This window comes from Nicotiana tomentosiformis, chromosome 3 (genome assembly GCF_000390325.3).
Source record: "Nicotiana tomentosiformis chromosome 3, ASM39032v3, whole genome shotgun sequence".
NCBI classification, from domain to species: Eukaryota; Viridiplantae; Streptophyta; class Magnoliopsida; order Solanales; family Solanaceae; genus Nicotiana; species Nicotiana tomentosiformis.
The window spans coordinates 71,968,682-71,983,709 of record NC_090814.1 but is presented as its reverse complement, the minus strand read 5'-3'; the positions used below and the strand labels follow the sequence as shown (position 1 = coordinate 71,983,709).

At 34.7% G+C, this 15,028-nt stretch overlaps 1 protein-coding gene and 1 non-coding gene across 8 annotated transcripts; both read left to right on the top strand.

Annotated features, from left to right (window-relative positions):
• The first annotated feature begins 3,864 nt into the window (after positions 1 to 3,864).
• TRNAR-UCU (transfer RNA arginine (anticodon UCU)) lies at positions 3,865 to 3,937 on the top strand. Its single transcript has one exon. It is a non-coding gene; the product is annotated as a tRNA-Arg (tRNA).
• An 810-nt stretch (positions 3,938 to 4,747) lies between these two features.
• LOC104086234 (lipid droplet phospholipase 1-like) lies at positions 4,748 to 13,211 on the top strand. Of its 7 annotated transcripts, none has more exons than XM_070197107.1 (12): positions 4,748 to 5,129; positions 6,029 to 6,096; positions 7,384 to 7,454; positions 7,579 to 7,821; positions 9,209 to 9,369; positions 9,487 to 9,542; positions 9,644 to 9,696; positions 9,769 to 9,889; positions 10,412 to 10,509; positions 12,317 to 12,364; positions 12,813 to 12,940; positions 13,061 to 13,211. In XM_070197107.1, the coding sequence occupies exons 1-10, from the start codon at positions 4,990 to 4,992 to the stop codon at positions 12,347 to 12,349; spliced, it is 1,044 nt and encodes a 347-aa protein (XP_070053208.1). In that variant the 5' UTR covers positions 4,748 to 4,989; the 3' UTR covers positions 12,350 to 12,364; positions 12,813 to 12,940; positions 13,061 to 13,211. The 7 variants fall into 7 exon arrangements, with proteins under 7 accessions (XP_070053208.1, XP_070053207.1, XP_009588739.1 ...); XM_070197106.1 differs by having other exon boundaries at positions 13,055 to 13,211; XM_009590444.4 differs by lacking the exon at positions 12,317 to 12,364.
• The last annotated feature ends 1,817 nt before the right edge of the window (positions 13,212 to 15,028 follow it).

Sequence of the window (15,028 nt, the reverse complement as noted above, 5' to 3'; positions counted from 1 at the left end):
CTTCGCGCCGTCGTCGTCGCTCGCTCGGCTCGGCTTCGGCTTCGGATTTGGTCAAAGAATTACTCTTCTTCTAGCTCTTAAAGAGTTAAGAAGAAGGCAAGCCTCGCGCCGTCGTCGTCGTCGCTCGCTCGGCTTGGCTTCGGCTTCGGCTGCTTCGGTTTCGGATTTGGATTTGGTCAAAGATCGATTGATTGATTAAACTTTTTGGACAAAATTCCTTTCAATTAATTAATTAAATAATTAACGAAAAATTCAATCCGGAATAACCCATGACCCGGTCCGATCAGGCCCGTTTTCTTTCCCGGATTATTTTAAATCCGTTTTTCCGCAATATGAAAGACTTAGGAGTTGCTGATGTGATCTTAGGAATCAGAATTCACAAGACTCCACAATGTCTAGCATTATCACAGTCTCACTACATTGAAAAGGTACTTGACAAGTTCAAGTATTTGGATTTCAAAATTGCCAAGACTCCAATTGACGTGAGTTATGCACTTCAAAAGAATGAAGGTGAAAGTGACTCACAACTGGACTATGCAAGAGTATTGGAAAGTTTGATGTATATCATGAATTGTACGCGACCAGATATAGCATGTGCTATTAGTAAACTGAGTCGGTTTACAAGTAATCCCAATCACATACATTGGATGGCAATGAAACGAGTTTTGGGGTATCTCAAACATACCCAAAATTACGCTTTGCATTATAACAAATATCCCTCCGTGATCGAGGGATATAGTAATGCAAATTGGATCACTGGATCATCTGAAGTTAAATCCACGAGTGGATATGTTTTCACAATTGAGAGTGGAGCAGTGTCTTGAAAATCATCCAAACAAACATGCATCGCCCGTTTTACAATGAAATCTGAATTCATAGCTTTAGAGAAGGCTGGTGAAGAAGTTGAATGGCTCCGAAATTTCTTGGAAGATATTCCATTTTGGCCCAAACCTTTGGCACCTATTTGTATACATTGTGATAGTCAAAGCGGCAATAGGCAGGGCAAGGAGCGTTATGTATAACGGAAAATTTCGTCATATACGACGGAGACACAATACTGTTAGACAACTACTCTCTAGTGGTGTTATCACAATTGACTATGTAAAGTCAAGAGATAACGTGTCGGATCCACTTACAAAAGGCCTATCTAGAGAGGCAGTTGAAAGATCATCAAAGAGAATGGGGTTAAGGTTTAGGACAAGTCATCATGGCGGTAACTCTACCTAGCAGACTGGAGATCCCACGAGCTAGGTTCAAAGAGATCAAATAAAGTTATGAATGACGATTCGACATTGTCAAATAACTTAACCCATTCTCGTGATGAAGGCAATGTTCAGAAATCGAGGTAAAACATTAAGGCTTTTTGATGAGTCAACAAAGCTTAAAGGTTTATTTTAATAATTTGCTAAGTCTGGCAGGATATGACCAGATAGTGTGTCTATAGGATTACACGTTTAGAAACCACCTATGTGAATGTGAAGTGTAAGCCGCTTCAAGGGGAATGAAAGTAAAGGCCCATTCTCTAACCACTCATGAAATCAGGCGGTGTTCATGGCTGAAACGAACACAACCGTGAGAACCATAGATGGTTAAGGATTGATTGTGTGAATTATTTTATCTAGGTATACAACAAAGCTCGACGGTTCAAAGATATCAAATCTACCGATTGACCGAGTATATCCGATATAAGTTCACTACAGAAAGTTTAAAGGGAAACCTACTTATCCAGATGCAATTAATTCTTGCATGTAAAACACACACGCGTCCGTGCATTCCTTTATTTTATAACCATTCCCCATTCATGTGGGGGATTGTTGGAATTTTAAGCTTGTGTAGCTTAAAGAGGGTGAATGAGAAATGGAGGAAAAATAAATTTTTTGAGTTTCCCTCCTTGGCAAAGGGACATTATCCCATATTGGAGGAAGAAAAGGCTTTTAATGGGTATATATATAATTGCTATTCTTCTAGCTCTTGAAGAGTTAAGAAGAAGGCAAGCCTCGCGCCGTAGTCGTCATCGCTCGTTCGGCTCAGCTTCGGCTTCGGCTTCGAATTCGAATTATTCAGATTCGGATTATTCGGATTCAGATTTGGATTTGGATTTGGTCAAAGATTGATTGATTAATCTTTTTGGACAAAATTCCTTTCAATTAATTAATTAATTAAATAAATAATTAACGAAAATTCAATCCGAAAATGCAATTAATTCTTGCATGTAAAACACACATGCGTCCGTGCATTCCTTTATTTTATAGCCATTCTCCATTCATGTGGGGGATTGTTGGAATTTTAAGCTTGTGTAGCTTAAAGAGGGTGAATGAGAAATGGAGAGAAAATGAAAATTTTGAGTTTCCCTCCTTGGCAAAGGGACATTATCCCATATTGGAGGAAGAAAAGGCTTTTGATAGGTATATATATAATTGCTCTTCTTCTAGCTCTTGAAGAGTTAAGAAGAAGGCAAGTCTCGCGCCGTCGTCGTCGTCGTCGCTCGCTCGGCTCAGCTTCGGCTATGCTTGGAATCTTACTATGCAAATTTCAGTGATTGAAATCCAGTTCACGTGTGTTACACATTATGCTTCTTACCTATAGATTGAGTTATCTTATCCGGTAAATCGATAATCGAATCGATAATGATTGATAACCGATTAACCAATAACCAATAATCGATATTTTATCGGTTCAGCTATCGGTTTTGCATATTTATAAATCGATAACCGATATTCTAAACCGATAATATTCACAATCGAACCGAATCGACCAATGCCCTCCCCTATCACAAACCATTTTTTTAATCCCGTGTCTTTCTCTCTCTCATAAATATTCAGTAGACGAGAATTTATACCTTGAAATTATCAATAAGAATGCGACATATTATATGAGAAATCAGTTCCAACCCTCCAACCACTCTCGTACATTAGCATTTATTAATATGCATAGTCTTGCAGGACACCTCCAAGTAAATAATCATGCAAGTTTGAATTATCAATGAAAATTAGGTGCGGATATGGTTTGGGCAAACTCGAAATCTAAACTAAAATTTGAATTGTTTGGATTTTTAATGTGGATTTTCGGATTATGAATTTGATTTCCGATTTAATTTTTAAATTTTTGGATTTCAGATTGGATGTTGGATTTCGTACTTTGGGTTTTTGAATATTCGAAAATCCAAAATTTTTATACTTTATATATAATGCTACCCATTAGACATTAATCCATTATCCATATGCCAATAGTAATAAGTCTATATTAACTCATATATTTAATGCTAATTACTAAGTCACTGTCTAACTACTTTTTATTTGGATATGATTATACTATTGCTAATTTTTACTAGGCTTATTAATGTCTTTGTTGCACTTATTGATAATGATTTCATTACTTGAATACTTTATTTGGATGATTGCGGTAAAAATGAGAAATTTTTAGGCAATTTAACATGAATACTTCATTTGCATGTTAATTTTTGTTAGAAGAAGAAACAACTCAACTTATAGGCTCAAAATCGAAATATCGAAACCGATTAATCCGAAATCGAACTTAAAAAATTCGATCAAACCGAAAATCAACATCCAAACCGAAATTTTCATATCCAATTTAAATTGCTCCGAACGCTCACCCTAATAAAAATGGCTTTGAAAACTTGATATAATTTAAATGTCCTTATAACAAAGTTAGATAGTGTCAAATATCTCAAGATATTAAATATCATACGATAAAAGAGGACTAAACTAAATGCTGATAGAAGAAGAACTATTTGCACTAGGATTTTGATTGAAATAGAAGAGAAAAAGGATTTTTTTGGTGGTTGAAAAATTCATCGCATAGTAAGTAGTAAATTATAAACTAAAGTGCTGGAGTGAACAACAAGCGCCCATGGCCTAATGGATAAGGCGCTTGACTTCTAATCAAGCGATTGTGGGTTCGAGTCCCACTGGGCGTGTCTCTCATTTTTTCTCTCTGTTCCCTTTAAACAAAAATGGGAAAAAGTTTAGAAAGTTCTACTTTTCTAATTAATTCCCTACTTCTTTCGTTTCAAAAAGAGCAAGAATTGGGACTTGGGAATATGAAGATCAAACCTTCTATTTTTTTTTGTCTCGATTTGAACATTATCTTTTCTCATGGAATCAAATAATCAGAAACTACATACAATCTATAACTCTTATACAATAACTTTTAATACTTGAAAATATTAAAAGAATTATTCAAAACAATTGTAATTAAAGAATATGTTATTTGATTCATCAAATTAATGATATCATATAAAATAAAACGGAATAAGTAGTATTTATCAATTCTATGCATGTCAAGTTAGAGGTTACTGTGATCAAGTTTAATCGATCATGTGATCCAATCTCATAATAATTGAAACCATTTATGATCATTTCATGAAAATGAAACTCCTGACTGCCAACAACTTTGTTCTTTTACTTGTGTTGTAATATTCTTTCGAATAATGTGCAGTAATGAGTGATATTTATAAATTTATGAAAGCTGGTAACTGAATTCTACTTAAAAAACCAAAGCTGGTAACTGAATTCTACTTTAAAAAGATTCATTATTCCGCAGAAAGAAACATTTCTGTTTCAGTAGAATCCAAACTCAACAGATCCGTTAAGCAATCTGATTCGTCAGATATATGAAACCGTAATATAGGCATGATTAATTAACAACATTTACCTGTTTTTGCTCAATATTTTTTTTTTTTTTCAAAATTAAAAATTCCTCTTTCCCTTTGCATAAAGAGTGATTGCCACATCGTCAGCTTCTCCTTCATCCTTCAGTCTCTTTCGTCACAACCATTTTCTCTCCTGTCTCTCTCTAGAGATCTTTTTAAAGGGCCGACCTAACTTCTACACTTTTTATTTATTTCAAAATTCTGATCAATCCAACTGTAGCTACTTCATACTTTTTGCTGTATCAAATGTGTGAATAAAGTGTGCGAATTCAAGAGAATTAGAAATAAAAAAAGTAAAAAAGAAGCAAGAAAAGGAAATGGAGAACGGAGAAGTAGACAACAGAGGAGTTAGCTCGTCGGAAACCGTCAACGGCGGCGAAGATGTATTTAGTTCTAAAGAATCCGATGCTTCCACCGCCGATCATCTTGTTATGATGGTCCACGGTATTCTCGGAAGGTAATTAGCACAATTATGGTTTTATATATATAGTGCGTTAGTATCATCTTTTTGATAAATTAAGTTCGTTGGCCTTAGCTCCTGTTCGATGATGATTTCATGATTTTTTAACATTTGTTGTTTTAGAGGTTACTGCTTATTTAATTTGCAGTACTCATGTAATTTTTTTCTTAAAGACATCCCGTAAAGCTACAGTTTTTCGTCTTCTTTTTTATCTAATGTACTAGCATTTTAAGCTCCTGAATTTGGAGCTATTTCAATTGCTTCATTCTTTCGGGAAAATTTTAGACCTATTTGGTACTCCTATTGTTGATATGGTCTCCTTCATATATAGTATTGCGCTTTAGCCAGATCACAAGAATTCCCCTTGCTTGGAGGATGAGAAAATGTAAATTATAAATCTGATGTTACTAACACAGAGAGAAAGCTGCTTCTGATCTACTCTCATTTGATTCTTCCGTAATTCAATTAAGATGTTTGGTATGAAGGAAAATGTTATTGCCGGAAATATTTTCTTGGAAAGTGTTTTCTGGTATTTGATTGGTTAGTGAAAAATATTTCTTAAAGATTAATCATATTGTCAACAACTTGGATAGTGTTCTGCATTGAAATTTTTTGAGTGTTAAAGATTGAAGATATTTACCCCTTTTGATGGAGAACGCCACAAAATCACTTCGTATTTTTCCCATCATACCAAACACGCTTTGAAATACTTAATTACTAGCCAATTCTGACTGGGGTTATCAATTCAGTTTGACATCAACCTTCCATCATGGGGTAATTTTTTGTGGAGTAGTGATAAATTCTTATCAAAAAAATTAGTGCAAAAAACTACTTATTGCTGGACTTATTGTTTTTTGTATATTGCTTATAAAGTTATTATTTTTGTATTATGACAGTGCCTCGGACTGGAAGTTTGGTGCTGAGCAGTTTGTTCGGAATCTTCCTGACAAAGTTTTTGTTCATTGTAAGTACATGCATTGAGTGGCATTTCTAACTGATACTTGTTTGTGTTTCAGCATTTAGTTCTGCATGTTGCGTTTTTTCCACCCTCTAATCCTCCTCTCTTAGGATTAGGTTGCTATTGCTGTAAATAACAAAATATACTTCTATTCTTGCTTGCTATGTTGATAGACAAGGTAAGTAGGTTTCACTTACTTTATCTTCATTTTCTCTAGAGAGGCGCTTAATCTGTTTTTTTCCTTCCACACTCCGCCTCTTATGCTATGTGATTTCCCGTTCCACATCATTGTTTATGCATGACATAAAAAGGATTAGACTAAAGGACTAAATTTCTTATTTATTCCAATATGTTCTGTTCCAGCAATTTTCGACCATGAGATTGTTGTTTTAGGAGACCAAGTGAATTTAGTAGGCTGTTGCTTGAGCTCTTATCTAATAACATTCACTTCGCTTTGTTATTTGTCACAATTAAAGATGCATATTGGTCTACTTGGTGTTACTTTTTGGTAATCATTTGTCCGTCTACATTAGTGGAGCATAGTTGCTCAACTTAACTATTAGTTATGATCTGAATTTCTGAAAAAAGGAAAGAAAAAAAAGAACCTATGAGTTATGATCTGAAGTTGTCAATGGCTACATGTCTTATTCAAGTCTAATTTTTACATATTGTTTCTTGCAAGAATTTCGTGTTCATATATGTTTCTCATCTAGAAGCTCTCATTCGAGTTGAAGTAAAGATAGTATACCAATGAGTCTTGCATATTAATATTATACTTGCTTATTAATACTATATCAAGAGACCTTCATATGTAGTAGCTGGTGAAGGAAAAGTTGGGTTCGGTTACTCTAGGGAAAAGCCCTTTTACTTCTTATATAGAAACATTTTCATAAGGTGGTGAAACTTATTTCTTATGTGAATGTTGAACTTTAAACTTCTTTTAGCTTACAACTCCCTCATCTCATCCTTTCTTCCATTGGGACTATGAACTTTGAATTTTTCTAGCAAAAGTTCAAGCTTTTTCTCATTGGTAAACTGCCAACTAAAGGTGCAAGTCTGCTCTGATTGTAGTTCCCAACTTCATTGGCCCCTTTCTAATTTGAGCATGCTTGTGTTAAATAGATAGCAAAATTATTCCGTAACAAGAGATTTCCTTTTCGTGGCTCATGTGGAACTTATTATATCTATGTCTCTGTTTTACCTTCTTCATAATGGCTGAGCACTTGGAAGTCTTGCACAGTCTTAATGAACATATTTTGCTTTTTTGATGAATTCACATGATTTTCTTGGCAGGCAGTGAACGCAATATGGCTAAACTAACATTGGATGGAGTGGATGTAATGGGCGAGCGGTTGGCTGAGGAGGTTGTTTTTTTTAATAATGTGATTTGATTTTCTTTTGTTCCGCCCCGTTCCTTTTTCTAATATTTTCTTTAAAGCATGCTGTATGTACCCCATCTGATGGTAATGATATGGAAATGGATGTTAGGTTCTTGAAGTGATCAAAAGAAAGCCAGGTTTGAAGAAAATTTCTTTTGTTGCACATTCTGTTGGAGGAGTAGTGGCAAGATATGCAATTGGGAAATTATATAGACCTCCAAGAATGGAGAATGTGAAGAAGTTCTCAGCCGATGCCAGTGAAGAAGGGTCAAAGGGCACAATAGCGGACCTGGAACCAATAAATTTTATCACTGTCGCATCACCTCATCTGGGTTCAAGGGGTAACAAGCAGGTATCAATTTTTTTTTAAATAATAATCTTACGAATAATTTAAGGTTTGATAGAAAGTGGCTTCATCATGTGTCACTGATGAACAAAGATCAATCATTGCATCCATGATGTCTTATGTCTCTTTAAGCTGATGAAGCTTACTCTTGGATGCGAGGGGTTCCATTTCTTGGTGTCTTGAGACTGTTGGCTGTGAAGTTTAGTTTGTGCTTACGGGGTCACTTAGCGCACCACTGTCATGGCTTTAAAATCACTTTGTGATGGATTTTAACCTGGGGATTATGGGTGGTGCTGTCCATGATTTCACACTTAATGTTTTTGATTACCGGGGGTCTAGTGCTGGTGTAAACATATAATAGTTTAGTCATAAAGCACCCATTATACAAGTTTAAGTTTATGTATTAATATCATAACTATCAGGGGGAAAAACCCATCACAAACTCCTTAAATGACAGATTCCTCATCTAAGAGTATCATCTCCATCCTTTATTGATGTAGTAACAAGTGCTGAGACAAATATCAGCAAAAAACCTGAAAAAATATTTAATAAATTCACATGTTTGACAAAGAAAAAAACAGCACCAGTACTATTAACATAAGACGGTAAATTAAGATGGAGAAGCAAGGAATGCACTCCACCAAGGGAAAAAATGAAGAAGGAAAGATACATCTAATTTGTCAGAAAAAATAATCCACATCAGGAAGGACCTGGAAAGTCTTACTTCAAGATGCGAAGTTCTATAGCTGCTTGAACCGAAAAAATAACAGTAAGTATTCCTCCTTTCCAGACAGTGTTGTCTCCCTCCAACTTGATAAGTTGTCCAAAGAATGCAACCACCGGGAGATGATTTTTAACTTATCTTAACAAGCCTTATCTTTAGTAACCTCGAAGTTGCATCAGGGTCTTCCTGTGTTTGACTGTGATTCCTTCTTTTGATATGAGAACCTCAAAGTTAGTGAAATGTAAAAGAAATCAAACTTGCTGATTAACGTAGAAACTACTTGTAAACTACATTCTTCTGCATGGCACAACGTCTTTTAGAATGATGTAGTCAGTTACGGGTTTTAATCATACTCAATTATCAACTGGTCTAGCTTATAATCAGTATTGTGGAGATATCCTCTTTAGTAGTGGGTGGTAGATATTGATCCCTGCTTAATCTTGTGGCCTGTGAAAAGGAAAATGTTCTGTTATCTGACAGAAGAATCAAGAGGCAAATTTTTTTCCGTGTTTCTTCTGTCATCTAGATCTTTGGGTATGAGCAAGTATTCCTCTTTTCCTCAAGTCTCTTTTTGCATTATTAAGATTGTGAGTTTGCTCCCTACCTTACAAGATCTACTAGATCACTGTTGGATTTTTTGCAATTTTTATTTTATTTGCTAATTGTCAGGTGCCATTTCTTTTTGGTGTAACTGCCTTTGAGAAAGCTGCCGGTCTTGTTGTTCATTGGATATTCAAGAGAACTGGTCGACACCTTTTTCTTAATGAAGATGAAGGAAAGACTCCATTACTGAGGCGGATGGTGGAAGATGATGGTGAATTACACTTTATGTAAGTTCTAAGATTATTTACTACGTTCATTAGACAGCATAGTCCTATCATTTATGAGGGTCTGTGGTAAAAACTATAGCATTTGATGCTAATTTGTTGCAAAACTCGTACATGCAGGTCTGCGTTGGGTTCATTCAAGCGAAGGGTCGCATATTCAAATGTTGGTTATGATCGTATCCTGTTTGTACTGTTGAACTTGAATCAGGCAACCAGCCTCTGATATCCAGACTTCTAAAGATTAAAGACTATTTTTCCTTAACAAACTTTGTTATAGATATTGTAGGTTGGAGAACATCATCAATTAGACGTAATACTGAACTGCCCAAGGTACAATAGCTAATATCTGATAGTAGTTACCTATTAAATCTCATGTGCTGTCATAATAATTTGTGCTTACAGTGGGAGGACTCCTTAAATGAAAAGTATCCTCACATTGTGTATGAAGAACATTGCAAGGCGTGCGATAGTGAGCAGAGTGAATCTGTTGTAAAGGAAGATGATTGTTTTGACAAGCTAGAAGGTTAGTAACTCTCTGCTTATGGCAAGAAGTTGACTTTAGGTAAATAGTCTCCTGTTAGGTTCTTTCCTCTGATCCTTGCTCTCCCCCTAGCTTAATGCTTCTCGCTGAGCTTTTGGTGATGCTATATGTTCGAAAATGTATGCATGATTAATTTCCACTCTTTCTGTTATCTAGTCCTTAGCACCAATACAAAGAAAGACTCTGTTGATCCTAAAGTACTATGCAATCTTGTTTGTAAATTAGTGTAGTCTTTGGCCATCCGATCTTTTTCAGATAGCAAGTCTTTAGTTGAAGTATTTGTTCTTTTCCAATTGTAATTGTTTTTAAATGCAACTGAAATTTAGAGTTTCTGATTTGAGTTTAACGCCTTTTGAATTATATGTTGATAATACCATCTTGAAGAAGGAAAGGGAAGTGAAAAGGATGTTTTGTATCTTGGCTTCTTAATATTATATTACTAATTCTTGCTGACTAACTTATCAAGAAAATACTCTAGTGCTAATGCTTTGACCAATTATCCAGAGGAATTGGTGACTGGTTTGTCTCGGGTGTCTTGGGAGAAAGTAGATGTCAGCTTTCACAGCAGCAGGCTCAGATTTGCTGCACATAGTGTTATTCAGGTCTCACTCTTTCTGTATTCCCCATAGTCTCTCTCTCTCTCTCTCTCTCTAGACTCTACATATATATGGATCACATATATATAACATAGACGATAGTGTTAATGCACAGAGCATTTTCTGATACTCCCTCCATCCCAATTTATGTGACACCGTTCAGAATTCGAGAGTCAAATGAGTTTTTCTTTGGCTGCTGATTTTTTCATAAGCTTTTTAAATATTTTGAATTGTTAATTATTGTGACTTATAGTACTTTTTACGTAGTTTCCAAATATTTTCAAACAACTTAAAGATTCCATGTCCTCACAGTCAAAATTAAAAGATTTGAAATCCGAATGGTGCCACATAAATTGAGACAAGGAGTATCTTTTTTGGTTCTCCAAGAACCACAGTCAGTTACATTTTATTTAAATTGATGAATCAGAATTGTGTGTTTATTTTATCACTTACTATCACTTACACCTTAAAGATAAAAGGCTGTCAATAACTCCTGTTTTTGTCCTGGATGTCGTGTTGCATTTACTTGTTACCTTGAGTATTACTCCCTCCGTCCCACTTTATGTGATGCACATGGAGTTTAAGAAAGAAAAAAAAACTTTTGAAACTTATGGTCTAATACAAGCCGTAGATATTTGTGTGGCTATTAATCCTCTCAATAAGGGTAATTGGAAAGTCTAAAATTTTATCCTTACCAAATATAGAAAGGTATCGTTCTATTTGGGAAAGACTAAAAAAGGAAAGTGCATCACATAAATTGGGCTTAAGGGAGTAATTAGCAAAAGCATTTATTAGTTATCCTACTTAAACAAGGCATATTCTTTAGGTTTATTTTTTGAGAAACTGCATGTTTACCAACAAAATTTACACTTGGAACAGGCATTATTCCTCCTATTCCCTTTCCATCTTTATTCTCTGGGATGCATATAAAAAAAAGTAAAAGAAAGAAAAAGAATATAGGTTTGAGCAGAGGGCGCGTGTGTGGTGTTCAAAAATGAAAATTACTTGGACTAGATTGTCTATCATGTGCTTGACTAAAGCCTTTTTGTGCACTATATTTGACATGGGTACTGTGCCGTTTTACTTTTTCCCTATATGTGAAAATTCAAATCAGGTGGATGCTTCCAGTGGTCACATATACAAAACCAAATACACAAGGTGTCCTGCAATATAATGCCTACTTTGCTTAAACGGATTGAAAACATCAGTTTTTTGCCAAAATGTTGCCACTTTTTTTACCCCATTTAGTAAAAGTTTATTTGTTCTTATCTTGGTAGGAAACACTTTTTGTCCACCATATAATGTCGATGAGAGCTGAGCTGTTGTAAAGGTGTTATTTGTCTTGTTGTTTACCATGTAACGTTGATCAGACTTGAGTTGTAGAACCTGTAAAGGTGTACATCTTCAGAATTTGGCTACTTTTATGTTTATAGCTTCAAGAGCATTTGTGCACTAATTTCTGAGTAAATATGTTTGTACTAGGGTATATTTTAGGCTTGGAGACTGATGGTGATAGGAACAACTTAGTAATGAATTTCATGCCCTTTTAAATCTTCAAAGTTGGCTACTTTTATGCCTATTAGGCTATACAGCGTCAAGGCATTTGTGCACAGATTGCTGAGTTATTAGGTTTTTATGGGTAATTTATTGACAAAGAGTGGTCGTGGTGGGAAAAGCTTCTGTAAAATTTTGACATCCTTGGAGGAGCGTTTCTTCTGCAAGTTACGCGTGGTTCATATCTGCCGAAGTTTAAACCAGCTATGCTAAAGGCACTAACACAGTACTACTTATATGTTTTTGGCGTCTGATGCAGTTTGGGACAAAGAGGTGTTTGATTGGTGACTGAATCTGGTGTTAGCAAGTAAGGCTGATATTAGGTCATCTATGTTGCTTATCATGGGGTCGAACGTGTCATTCACTTCATAAATCCTGTAACTAAATGGCAATAAAGGTTAATAAAAGGCATTTGGAGCATGAATATAGATGTTAGTGAGCAACGATCATTGGATCAGTTGTATTGCTCAACATTTTAAATTTCCTAATACATTTTGGGAGCTTATATTCCATGCTTCTAGTGTTCCAGATAGAGCTTCAGACTTAAAAACGTTTTTATGTCCCTCAGATTTTATGTGCTGTCTCAAAATTAGGTCCTATTGTTTTGCCATTGAAATCACACACTAAAAGAGTATATTGTACAGTAATTAAGGCTTTTCAGATCTTCATGCTTATGAAGTTAATATATAATGCTCGCTGTTATTTCGTAAAGGTGAAAGATCAATATTGTGTAATGCTCGCCGTATTGCTTATAGGTGAAAGATCAATACATGCATGCAGAAGGTGCTGATGTTATACAACATATGATAGATAATTTTCTTCTATAGAAGTCAATCAAATCTGAAGCACATTGGATTGCCGTGAAAAATGATGAATTTACAAGGTATATTAGCTGCTTCTACACAGTCTTGTTTCCTTTTCTTTTGCTTTCAGAAGTACTAGATGTTTTTCAAGGGGCCCTGGTATAGTTTGTGTGATTTGTTTTGGTTTTACTTAGTTGCAGGTCGGAATTGTAGTAGTGTCTCGCTGTTACCGCATTCAGGAACTTTAACCGAGAAGCATAGTCAGTAGTTTTGTTAACTCAACTGTGTCCTAGTGTACCTTAAAACCTGTTCCATTCTCAATGAAAAAGCATTAATTTTTCCATGTTAAAAGACTTTCTTACTTTTTCGCACTGGAGGTTGTAGGATATCAACCTCCAAACCATTTTCCCTCTCTCCCGCTATTTTATTACAGTAGGCAATTGGGAATACAAATCTTCACAAACCATGTTCCTACTAAAATTCATCGTGAATTGGCTAGTTTTATGCTGGTTGCAAGTGTACATTAAGTGGTCGTTTGGTAGCTGGTTAGGAGAAAATTTATTTGTATTAGGGGCAACATAACTTGTGCAATGTTTGGTAGCCATTAGTTATTTTGTACAAAATTCAGCATAACTAATACCATGCTTGGTTGTCATTTTACAATTCTACATTAATAATACATGTATAAGTTATGAGTCAATATGTGTATTATTTTATGCGGGGTAGAAGATGGAATAACTAATACATGTATTAGTAATACATGGATAAAATATTGAAATGACAAATTTACCCCTATCATTTTACACATAAAGGCTTCCTTCTATAGATTTATTTATATCAAACCCTTTGGAGAACAAACATGGAGATATTGATGCCTCAATGCTAGGCTCTTCCTCTTCTCACTCTATTAGAGACAAAATCAGTAAATAAGTATTTTACTTTAAAATTTGTATAATGTATATCAATTTCTAATACAACAAACCAAATATTCAAAGAAAATTTTTTTGCGTAACTAATCGATGTATAATTAATACCTGCATAACTAATTTCTGCATAACTAATACATGCATAATTAATACATATATAACTAATACCTGCATAACTCTAACCGACAACCAAATGACCCCAATAACCCTTTTCCTTTATGCGGGTTTGGTACTGGCAATTTGAGCAAACACACACTGGCACTGACAGGTGATCACATGAATGTATTAAATAAAAATGTGTTTGATTTTGCAAAATAGGTACTATATATTTTTTTCAAAAAATTACCCTATCCTTCATTTGTTAGTAGGCGATGCGAGTTTTTCTCCTCATCCCTCCTCCCCCCACACAAAAAAAATGAAAGAAAGAAAGAAAGAAAGAAAACCCACCAAGAGGAATACTGCAATAAACATGAAAATTACGTCTCTTATGTTGCTTGAGAAAAAATTAAAGTAACAACAATAATAGGATGCAAGGACTAAGAAGTAAACTTTTGTGGTTTTTCAAATATGTTAATTAAAAGGTAAAAAGAACTGTTAGTACTTTTTTTTTTTTTTTGAAAGAACTGTTATTACTTATTCACTTGTATATCAATGTAAATGTAACGACATCACATATCATTTTTACAAGTATGAAAAATAACAAAATTTAATGGTAGAAAAAGAAACAAAGAGTATTCTCCTCAATTTGTGAGTATGACTTTTGTTTTTTTTAAGGAGAGAGAAATCTTCTTATAAGAAAATATATGGCTTTTCACGCGCCTAAAATAGGTGTAGTATACTATGTGCCATATTAGTAATATATGCCTACATAGTTTGACTCGAGTTCAAGTATTTAATAGGTACAAGTTGGAGTCTCTAAATAAAGTTTTTATAAGTTTAAGGAGCCACATATGTATTAAATTTTAAATTAATTAAATATAATATATGACTAATATTTTTTCTCTAAATTGAGGTAACATGTTACTAGTGAGGTTAAACAAAAGGGAATACCATATCGTAAATAAAGTTGGGATGCATTCTTATACCCAACTTATTCTCGAACCAACTGCCTCTAAGAAAAATCATGATTTGTAAAAAAAAAATGAAGAGAGGATAAATTTAAAATCTGTTGGTTTGTTTCTACAAGTTGAGCAGCAGAGCGTTTATCGTGGATAGTGCATTCACAATGTGATAATTAGGGGC